General features: G+C 44.4%; 1 protein-coding gene across 3 annotated transcripts in view; it reads left to right on the top strand.

Annotated features, from left to right (window-relative positions):
• The window catches only part of MYRFL (myelin regulatory factor like), a 237,798-nt gene that overhangs the window by 82,246 nt on the left and 143,447 nt on the right, over positions 1-12,105 (top strand). For all 3 annotated transcript variants that reach the window (XM_077468900.1, XM_077468899.1, XM_077468901.1), the window contains one exon: positions 10,376-10,576. In XM_077468900.1, the coding sequence (XP_077325026.1) occupies positions 10,376-10,576 (201 nt within the window). The remainder of the gene's footprint in view (positions 1-10,375; positions 10,577-12,105) is intronic.

Below are 12,105 nucleotides of genomic sequence, written 5' to 3'. Positions count from 1 at the left end.
TCTGGGACGCTGACACTGGACGATGTGACAGTTAGTGCAGCGGTGATGTCATCGTGCTTGGTGCCTTTCCAGCAAATTTGAAAGCGTCTGTAAGGAAGGGGAGCGGGGGAGAGGAGGACCAAAGCCTGCAGACAATTGCAGAGGTCTGTGTGTGATGGCTCCAGGCCACACAGTGTGTGTGGGGCAGTCAGTGTGTCACTCTATGAGAGTCACTGATGTAAGGAAGCGGGGGCAAGGGGAGACCCTAAGCTGAGGGTGGGGGGGTATGGATTTAAAGGACCACTCTTATATCTGTGTCTTCACTTCCCTCTTACATCAGTGAACCCCTTTACCTTAGTGTATTCACTCTGCAGACTCTGGTGTAAGAGGTTCCCTGGTCACCAGATCTCCCCCTTACATAAGAGTTCCCAGCATCCCCCTTAAATCAGAGTCAGCAGAGTTCACCCTTACAGTGCAAGGGGAAACTTTGCAGACTCTGAAGTAAGGAGGAGATCTGCAAACTTTAATGTGGGGGGGGGGGGGGCCTCTGGTGACCAGAGAAGCTGTTACTTCAGAGTTTCTTTTTACACCATGGTCCACAACATTCCTCTTTGCATCAGGACCTGCAGAGTTCCCCTTTGCATCAGGGCCCGCAGAGTTCCCCTTTGCATCAGGGCCCGCAGAGTTCCCCTTTGCATCAGGGCCCGCAGAGTTCCCCTTTGCATCAGGGCCCGCAGAGTTCCCCTTTGCATCAGGGCCCGCAGAGTTCCCCTTTGCATCAGGGCCCGCAGAGTTCCCCTTTGCATCAGGGCCCGCAGAGTTCCCCTTTGCATCAGGGCCTGCAGAGTTCCCCTTTGCATCAGGGCCTGCAGAGTTCCCCTTTGCATCAGGGCCCGCAGAGTTCCCCTTTGCATCAGGGCCCGCAGAGTTCCCCTTTGCATCAGGGCCCGCAGAGTTCCCCTTTGCATCAGGGCCCGCAGAGTTCCCCTTTGCATCAGGGCCCGCAGAGTTCCCTCTTGCTCTATAAGGCAAACCCTGTGGACTCTGATGCACAGAGGTCTATGGGAACTCTGATGTAAGGGAGGATTGTAATGCAAGGGCGGGAAGGAGGCCCTCTGCAGAACATGTGGGTAAAGAATTGTGTATATGGGATTTATATTTTATACCTTTTTTTTATTATTATTGGTTGAACTAGATGGACTTGTGTCTTTTTTTTCAACCCGACTTAATATGTAACATGTGAAAGAGTCCCACTGAGGGACAGTAATAAACAGCCTCATGACAGGAATAAAGGCTCGGAGGGAAGGACCCTGGGCTTGAGTCAGGGCGCCCTTCATGATTTCTTGCCCTGAATATACAGTATATGTAAATACGTACCTGTAATAAATAACTGGAAGGGAATCTGACTAGTGCTGGAGAGAAAAATTGTGTAGCTAAATTATGTGCTGACAACTTATGTTGACACCTACTAGCTATCCCTGAGAAAGAATGCTGTGACAACAGCATTGTCAGATCTCACCATGCTACCATCAATATGTGATGAACGTGGGATAAACTCTCACTGCACTAAATACATGACAATGACACTTTCAGGCTTACCCTGCACAAAGCCTATCCATCAGTCCACAATCTAAGTCCCATCAGACTGAGAGAGATAGGCACTGGGATCGGCTAACTACGCTGTTAAACCCCGTTACACATGCAAGCAGCTGCCACCACATGTTTTATCAGAAATAAGAACTGTACAAAATATCTACTTTAACAATTTTGACTTTTAGGAAATGTCTGTAATACTGTCACAACACACAGATATACTGTATTTCAGAAGTTTACAATATAGTAGCACTCTTCAAAAAGTCAGGGATTCTTTAACCATTTGCTTACTGGGCACTTAAACCCCCCTCATGCCCAGACCAATTTTCAGCTTTCAGCGCTGATGCACTTTGAATGACAATTGCGCGGTCATACAACACTGTACCCAAATGAAATTTTTATAATTTTTTTCCCACAAATAGAGCTTTCTTTTGGTGGTATTTAATTACAGCTGGGAGTTTCATTTTTTGCTAAACAAACAAAAAAAGATGCAAAAAAAAAAAAATCATGTTTAATAGTTTGTTATAAAATTTTGCAAACAGGTCATTTTTCTCCTTCATTGAAGTGCGCTGATGAGGCGGCACTGATAGGCTGCACTGGTTGGCACTGATAGGCTGCACTGGTTGGCACTGATAGGCTGCACTGGTTGGCACTGATAGGCTGCACTGGTTGGCACTGATAGGCTGCACTGGTGGGCACTGATAGGCTGCACTGGTGGGCACTGATAGGCTGCACTGGTGGGCACTGATAGGCTGCACTGGTGGGCACTGATAGGCTGCACTGGTGGGCACTGATAGGCTGCACTGGTGGGCACTGATAGGCTGCACTGGTGGGCACTGATAGGCTGCACTGGTGGGCACTGACAGGCTGCACTGGGGGGCACTGATAGGCTGCACTGGTGGGCACTGATAGACATAGTTAAGGCGGCAATGATGGGCAAAGATGGCACGGATGGGTGGCACGGATGGATGGCACTAAGGGGCACTGATAGGTGGCACTGATAGGTGGCACTGATAGGTGGCACTGACTGGTGGCACTGCTGGGCACTGCTGGGCACTGGTAGAGGACACTGATGGGCACGGATATGTGGCACTGGGGTGCAGCACCTTTGTTGAGGCAGATTGTGGGCACTGCTGGGTGGCACTGTGGGCACTGCTGGGTGGCACTGTGGGCACTGCTGGGTGGCACTGACGGGGGGCACTTATTTTTTAATAAGGTGGCACTGGCAGGGGGCAGGTGGGCACTGGCAGGGCTGGCCGTGATCGGGACTGATGTCCCGATCACGGCCGCCGGTGATCGGCTCTTTTTTTTTCTCCTCGCGCTGTCAGCGCGAGGAGGAATAATAGCCGATTACCGGCTCCGTTGTATCACATGATCAGCTGTCATTGGCTGACAGCTGATCACGTGATAAGGGGTCGGGATCGACCCCTTGCTCGGATCAGTGATCAGGCGAGTCTCATAGACTCGTCGATCACAGAGCGCGCCGTGCGCGCCCCTTAGGGGGCGCGCAGGCCGCTCGTGCACGGGACGACGTCAATAGACGTAGTCCCGGCAAAGGAGGTCCGCGCTGTAGCCGTCATTCGGCTATAGGGCGGGTCTCAAGTGGTTAAGTTTGGTACATTACATTAGAAATAAATTCAACAGTTTTAAAATATCATTGGTACATTAGAAATACATTTAACAGTTTTAAAATATCATTGTTTACAAAACAATGTACTTAACAAAGGCCTGGGCTCTTCCGGTTCTAGCAAAGTTTAGCCAATGGGCATGAAATCGATCTGATCTGATTCTCACAAAAAGGACTCTTGGCAGACGATCTTTGTTTCAATGGTAAATGAGAGCTCCAGATTGCTGATGCAGAAGTTTTTGTGGATAGAGGGTGCAACTGAGTCCTCCCCTTACCCAATCACAAGTGTTAAGGGGTGAGAGATAGGAGTGCTGACATTTTTCATATTACACCAGGCCCTCCCACAATGGCGATTTCCTAATTATATCCATATTTCCAGATTACCATATTGTACATTCAGGCAATCAACCTATTATTACACAGAATTAAGTTCTAAGTTGATGTGGACTTTATTATATAGTAGCTTAGATGTGTTATTTAAAGATATCTCCATTATAGCCAGAGTTATGAAAATTGGGTATACTGTTTCAAAGGGCAGCTTACGGTCACAGAAAGCCAGACCTAACTCTGTACTGGTCTAAATGCTTTATGATGGTCAATTACTACCAGAGGTTTTATTGCATGCCTGATACCAGCTAACAGATATACTTATCTGGTCTGGAGTGTGTCAATAACTAAAATGTCAACACAAGTCTTTTAGAGTAGCCATTAGTAATTTATGGCAGACTATACCATATATGAGCAAAGCTGCCAGATCCCATTAGCTAACCTAAGGCCCTGCTTCCTTGTTTGTGTCATTTTTGATACTGTCAGGCTTTATGTTCTCTGCTAAGAAACTTTAATAAAGTGAATGGGGAGGGCTGTATATGCAATGCCAAATTCTGTACAACTAAAACTAACGCATTGCAGACTGTTGAATTTAAACAGGATAAGGATAACCCATTTTTCATTTGGGTACCCGAACCTCATTACCAGTGGCAGCTGATGCTCCATATTGGAAAGGGGGCCACAAACAAACCACCCACCACCCCTTCAGTCGGTCCCCCCACCAACCCCCCCCCCCCGCGCACCCTTATCCATCTGCCCCTCCAGTCCCGCACTTACCCCTGCGGAAAGCGGGGCCGAAGACCAGGGCAGCCAAGCTGAACTGAAATGTCAAGCACGCCTGAATGACATGGAGCACACTAAGCCGGAAGGGATGGAAGCTTCTCCTCTCGGCCAATCGGGTCTCAGGACCTGCTTCCTGATTGGTCGGGAGGAGAAGCAGGAAGACAATAGCGTATATAAATTCGCTATTGTTACACAAGTGGGTGGGCTCACCTTTTTGTAAGCCAATTAGAACCTCTGGCTCTAATCTCATGCTTCTAATAAAAAAAAAACCCATTGGAATTCATGCGTCCAGCGCCCTGCATGTAGATTAGGGGCAGGGCTCATGAATTAGGGGGGAGAAATGGCTTATGCAGATAGCAAAAGAATGAAGCAGCAGAGAGAAATTACATTTAGTGCTCTTAAAGAGGAAGTAAACCCTGATGGGTTTACTTCCTCTTTCATTCCCTGCAAAGGCAAAGCATAATAGACTACTATGCAAGTGGTTTACAACCACTTTAAATAAAACAAGTACTATAGTGGGATATGCTTTGTGCGTATTTCATGTCTCAGGTTTACAACCACTTTAAGCCAATGTGAGGCAAACTTGCCTCCTTCTCTGTATCATCAATAAGTACTATTTCAGTTCAAGTGACACCAAAAATTTTATTGCTGGTGACAATTTTCTACCCATTCTTTGAGCACATCCTACAACTTTTACATATAGAGTTCACTTTATCAGCACATGTGAATTTGAATAAACATTGTTCAGATTTGTAACAATGTTTACAGCTGCTAGATAGAATTAAAAAAAAATGTACCCCATTATTCCTCTTTCAGTCTTGAACTTGAAAGACCAGAGACAGATTATAAAGCGGGGCCAGATCAGGGTTGTCTGGACTAACCTGTATGAGCTTAAAGCGGAGGTCCACCCTAAAGTGGACCTTCCACTCATCGGAACCCTCCCCCCCTCCGGCGCCACAATTGGCACCTTTCAGGGGGGAGGGGGGTGCAGATACCTGTACAGTACAGGTATCTGCACCCACTTCCGGGATAGCTCTCTGCGGAAAGGGGCGTAGATTACGCCCCTTTCCGCAAGTGCCCCGCTGTCTGCTGGGAAACACACAGATCCCAGAGGTAGCGGGGACCGTCCTTATTGCGCAGCGCGACTCGCGCATGCGCAGTAGGGAACCGGGAAATGAAGTCGAAAGGCTCCATTTCCTGATTCCCATACCCAAGATGGCAGCGGCAGCACCCGAGAGACGATCTAGAGATCGGCTTCGGGTGCCGACATCGCGGGCGCGCTGGACAGTTAAGTGTCACTATTTTAAAAGTCAGCAGCTGCAGTATTTGTAGCTGGTGGCTTTTTTTAAAAAAAAAAAAAACACAGCTGCAACTTCATTTGTAAAATTATCCTTATCAATGCACTTTGTTATATAAAGGAACACCGGCTTATTATCATGTAGAGTTTTTAAACAATCGTTTAAATTAGAAACCTATCTTTTCAAAAATAAAATTGGTACACACAAAAAGAAACACAGGAACATTACGCTAACCTTGTCCTAATAAAGGTCTCTAATGATGTACATTTATACTAAAGCCTACTTCACACTACTAGTTTTTTTTCATTCAACCCAACAGGGATGAAAAAAAAAAAAACTGACAGGAAGAGCCACTGTACTAATGTGTAACTCCAAGAATAAAAACCTGAATTTAGCTAGACCGCCTCTTCGCTTGACAAAACAAAAAACTCTCACAGCCCACCATACATCTCAATAAGGCAAAAAGTTCAATGGTATGAAAAAATTATGGAAAGCTAAGCTACATATATAAAAACACACACATGACAAGACACATACATTGCTAAAAGAATGTGACCACCTCTACAGTTGTATTGTAGAACCATACGTGTTATTGTGTTGTACATATTGTATATAATGTCTTCTATATTAGCACTAAGCTACTTAAGAGAAGAAACATAGATGGAATTGTACACCCTGTTAGCTAATAATGGAGCCGAAAATGGGGCAGGGCCCCTGGTGCCACCCATTGCAGGGGTGTCATCCTGGTGCGCCCCTGTCCTCCCCTCGCCTCCTCTTCTCCTCTCCTCCCTCCTCTCTCCTCCCTCACTCAGAGCAGCGATCTCTGTGTGTCACAGAGCTGAATTGCACTGGCCACAGTAAAAATGTCCCGCCTCCTGTCACAGACGGCACACTGATCCAATGGTGGGACATTGAATCAGTGTGACATGATCACAGGAGGTGGGAAATTGTTACTGCGACCCGGGCAATTCAAATACAGCTCTGTGACACATGGAGATCACCTCTCTTATCTTGGCACTGGTGAGGCTGCATCCACAGACACTGGCAGGCTGCATGATGGGCACTGGTGAGGCTGCATCCACAGACACTGGTGAGGCTGCATCCACAGACACTGGTGAGGCTGCATCCACAGACACTGGTGAGGCTGCATCCACAGACACTGGTGAGGCTGCATCCACAGACACTGGTGAGGCTGCATCCACAGACACTGGTGAGGCTGCATCCACAGACACTGGTGAGGCTGCATCCACAGACACTGGTGAGGCTGCATCCACAGACACTGGTGAGGCTGCATCCACAGACACTGGTGAGGCTGCATCCACAGACACTGGTGAGGCTGCATCCACAGACACTGGTGAGGCTGCATCCACAGACACTGGTGAGGCTGCATCCACAGACACTGGTGAGGCTGCATCCACAGACACTGGTGAGGCTGCATCCACAGACACTGGTGAGGCTGCATCCACAGACACTGGTGAGGCTGCATCCACAGACACTGGTGAGGCTGCATCCGATGGGCACTGGTGAGGCTGCATCCGATGGGCACTGGCGAGGCTGCATCCGATGGGCACTGGCGAGGCTGCATCCGATGGGCACTGGCGAGGCTGCATCCGATGGGCACTGGCAAGGCTGCATCTGATGGGCACAGGCAGGCTCCATCTGATGGACACTGGTGAGGCTGCATCTGACGGACACTGGTGAAGCTGCATTGATCTCTTTTACTATGTTTGCAGTCTCTGACCATCTCTTGTACTATGTTTGCAGTCTCTGACCATCTCTTGTACTATGTTTGCAGTCTCTGACCATCTCTTGTACTATGTTTGCAGTCTCTGACCATCTCCTGTATCATGTCTGCAGTCTCTGATCATCTCCTGTATCATGTCTGCAGTCTTCGAGGTGCATCAAATAGAAATTTTGTTAATAATATTAGCAGTGTGTTTAAGTAGGAGATTGCAGACATGATCCAAGAGATGGTTAGAGACTGAGGACATGATACAAGAGATGGTTAGAGGCTGAAGACTGCATTTTTCTAAAGTTTTCTTGCACTAAAGGTGCCAATAATGGCCAACAATAAATTAAAAATAATTTAAATTGATGATATTAATTAAAAAGTCGAATATAATACAATTGTATATAAAAATATAAACATATTTTAAAAACTGTCATTTTCGGTATTTGCTTCAGTTTTTGGCCTAGTGCATCCTTCATTTTCGGCTTTGGTTTCAGCACCAAAATTTCCATTCGGTGCACCCCTAGTCATCACAGGTTGTGCCATGCTTCAAATCCTTTAGGGTGGTATTGTTGTGTTTACAACATCAGAGGTCGTCACATAAATCACCTGACCGGTTTCACTGGACTTCTCCCGGCTGCTTCAGAGGCTAAATCAAAAATTGGTCTGCTGCCATGTGTCAGCCATTGGCTTTAAATGGCTGCTGGTGCATGTCTCTCTGCATGCTGAATCATGTTCCACATTGGACAGCGCCATCTAGCAGTGCACATCCAGGCATTGATGCTGCAAGTCCGATCACAAAAACCAAGTAATGCCTGTGGATGTCCAAAGATGGAGACAAATCCTAAAGGCAGATCCGAACAAACCAACAGTGCCAGGATAAGACATAGGGCTACAGAACCATTAAGTAGCTTGATATCAATTTGCTTTTGTAAAAAATACAAAAATTACAAAATACTCTAATATGTACAGTGGGCTGTGAAAGAAAAAAAAGGGAGGGGATTAACTCTAAAGATCACAGCTTTTTGAGAAACGGAACAAAACTCAAACTGTCATTCATGTTGAAGAACCCGCTGGTCAAAGTTGTCCCCCCTCTTGTCCTGTGGGATCACTTCCAACACCCAACATTTCAGGCAACTGGGGTCCCTATCATGTTGTAAACATACATTCCTCATAAGTGGTGCTTTTAGATGGTAGGTCTCAATCTCAGAAATATTTTCTTGAAAGCGTTTACAAACTGGTCTAATTGTCTTACCCACATAAAAGGAATTACATGAGTAGACAACTATGTATACTACCCACATAGTACCACAGTTAGCCATTTGTCTACATTTAAGGAGCCTCCCAGTAGGTAATTGTAGGGTGTCACCCTCTATCATGTAGGGGCAAGATTCACAACTTCCACAACGTGCCATGCTTACACGTGCGGAATATTGGGGGGGTTTCTAAGAGATGTCACTGCGAACCAAAATATCACTTTTTTTTTAATTCTGTTTTTGTTGAGAAAAAAAATCAGAAGAATACATATCAAACAATATTTTGAAGTATCAATTAGAAATAAGCATTTGAAAAAATATAAAACTGTGGTATTAAGTGTCATATAAGCGAAAATAATATAACAACAAACAAATAATAATCCGTATAGGTTGATCATCGAACAGAGAAGGCTACCATACAATGAGAGACTATGTTCATCATTAAAAGAATGAGAGTTGAATAGGCAGATGGTAGTAAGAGGCATACAAAAACCATAGCAAAACCCCATAGGGAGCTGGGGGTGAAACCTTCACAAGTTAAATAGAAGTAAATGCAGGATGTTAGTAGTAATATAAATGAGGAGTGCTGTATATAGAGCGGCCCCAAGAATCCCATATCTTGTCAAATCTATCCACAGCATCCTCTAGCATGGCTGTTATATGCTCCATTCTGCGGATATCAATAATAGCTGGTATAAGCTGGGTCTGAGTTGGAGGAGAGGTGGACAACCAACATGCAGGAATAGCCCTTTTTGCTGCTAGTAAGACAAAGGAGGCCAATTTTTTTTTAACTTTTCCCAATTCAGGGATTGGGAGGCCCAGAAGGAGGTGTACTGGATCTAGTGGGATGGGGCAATCTGAAATCCGCTGAAGCAAGGACACAACCATGGACCAGAAAGGAGCAATCGGTTCACATTTCCAAAAACATATGATGAGTACCTCTGAATTTACCACATCTCCAACAAAAAGGAGAGAGGGAAGGATCATAGTGGTGTAAAACCTCAGGAGTTCTATACCAAAAAATAACCCTTTGAATGCTGTCTTTCTTTGCGCCATACACATCGGGATATTTTGGAAGTTGAGGTCCAAATTTTACACAACAAATCCTCCCCCCAATGGGCTAAAATTTTCATCAGGGAGTACTGCCCTCCAAATGCGACAGTAGGAGTACTTTTTTTGTATGTACCTTGAACGGCCGCCTTTGCAGCTTAGGGGGAGTGGTTGAGGGCAGTAAAATGCATCTCAACCATGTTTTTCCAATTCTCAACCACAAGTGTAAAGTAAGCCTTAATGCTTCATGGGATTTTCAGCATCAGGAACTGTTTCTCTGATTTGCAAGGCAAATCAAATCAGGTGCCAAACTTGCCCTTCTGTTCACATGTTCGTTTTACCAAGTGAATGTTCAGAGCTTAACTGATGCCAGCTTCCGTTCTTCAGACAGCTCCGTAAGCATTATTGAGCCCCCTTTGTTACCTCTAGTTTACTTATTGGCCTGTTAAAGTTTTGTTTGCTGTGTTGCCAACCCCTCAATAGGACTGGCTTTTGGGCATCTCAGTGTCTCATAATAACTTCTAACCTGTGTCTCTTAATGAACTCCAATAAAAGGATTTTTGGGTAAGTTAAAAAAAATCCTGTTGTTTACTTAAAACATTTTTTAGGATAATGTTTGACTATAGTAAATGTAATACAAGTGACATATTTAGTGTGGACAATTTTCCCATGTGAAGCAGATGTTCCTGGAAGTGTTTGATAATATTGTACCGTTGACCTTAACATTTTCTAGGCATCGAACCCTGGGCAGTTTGAGAATGATAATGATGTTCTGTGGCAACGAGGGCATGTCCCAGAGACAGTGGTGTCTCATGGTCGAGTAGGAATTAACACTGACACACCTGATGAAGCATTGGTTGTTTGTGGCAATGTGAAAGTGATGGGGACAGTTATGCATCCATCTGACAGTCGAGCAAAGAGGAACATCCAGGAGGTGAGCCCCAAGAAACTGCTATGCCTTTCTAATGGACATTACTGTAGAACAAAATCAAATGCTGTGACATGACATGTGGCCTTCTTAGGACACATCCGAACAAGACTATATATTGGTTGTCCCCAAACTGTGCTAAAATTGTATTTTTCTTTTCATCTTTTATTGGTGTAATCATGGCACCAATACAATGAGTTATTGAATTCTCCAGAACTGAAGAGATCTGAATCTATACAAAACTGTAGTTCTTAGTCACAGTACTTGTATACTGCAGATTTTCTGTAGCATTTATAGGTTTGAGAAATTATTACAGGTAGAGCAAAGTGAAGGTGTGTAACTGGCAGCTCTGGGAATAAATATAGGAAGTTTGAAGCACTGCAGTTAATAATGTTAAAGTGATATTAAACCCTTGTTTTGTTTTTTTCATCAATTTCAGCAGATGATTTAATAACTTACTGAGTATGCATAATAGTAAGAATGTACTAATGCGCAAACCAATAACATCACTAGTGAGTAGCTGCCAACATCAAATATGTTCCCACACAGTGATGATTGAAAGTAAATAAATGTGGCGCTTTCTCAGTAACCTAAAGTGTTAATGCAATATAAATCCTCAGGTGATGAGACAATAATATCCAAATATGCACAGATAAACAATTCATCAATGACCAAAATAATAATAAAGTGCTAGGTGCAAAGAATCAACAATAACACAAAGAATAATTCATGGATATTAATCACAGTGCAGAGTAGTAATAAATAATCTCAAATAATAATGCAATGTTGTTCACATGAATTCATCAATATGTTCAATATACCGTAATTAAAGTGCACTAAAAAGGTGTAGTAATAACACAGTCCATAAAGTGTTGGTGCAACAAATCTTCAGTGCAAAAATTAGTTCATAGTGTCATAGTTGCAAACCAGTGTATCCAATTTCTAAGTAGTGCTTTCTACATCCGTGTATAAAGTGTGCCGTAGCCTCTTACCTCAAAGGAAGACCCCTACAGGTATAGTCGCATTTGATGAATCTCTCATAAGTATCCACAGCAGCGAGCTCTTTCCTTGTAATCCTCTACTAGATCAGACCAGCGGTATTCTCAGATACAGGCAGGGATTTCCGTTAAATATAACAATCTCCTCCACTTCCTCCACTTTTCTCCAATGCAGGCTCACATGTAATAAAAATTAGTCTCTATATGTAGCATTCCAATACAAACATTTATTAAAAACTTAATAACTCACATAGAAATTCACAATCATCAGCTTTCACATATATCAGGGACTTCCAGACTCAACCGTGACCGGTAGTGACGTTCGCCTGGTTCCTCCAGAGGCGTTGCGTCACAGAACATGTGACTTCACCCTTGATGAAGTCACGTGTTCTGTGATGGAACGCATTGGTAGGAGCCATTGCATTATTAATTGAGATTATTGTTAAAAAAAGGAAGATAAAAATCCTGCCCTACCGCACTCTTCCTATCTCAACGCTATGGAGAAAGAGATGTCTTCAGCACGGGTAATAATATATA

Source organism: Lithobates pipiens, unplaced genomic scaffold, assembly GCF_037356315.1.
Source record: "Lithobates pipiens isolate NorthernLeopardFrog02 unplaced genomic scaffold, aLitPip1_a1.2 Scaffold_8, whole genome shotgun sequence".
Classification (NCBI taxonomy): domain Eukaryota; kingdom Metazoa; phylum Chordata; class Amphibia; order Anura; family Ranidae; genus Lithobates; species Lithobates pipiens.
This window is presented reverse-complemented; position numbering and strand designations above follow the sequence as displayed.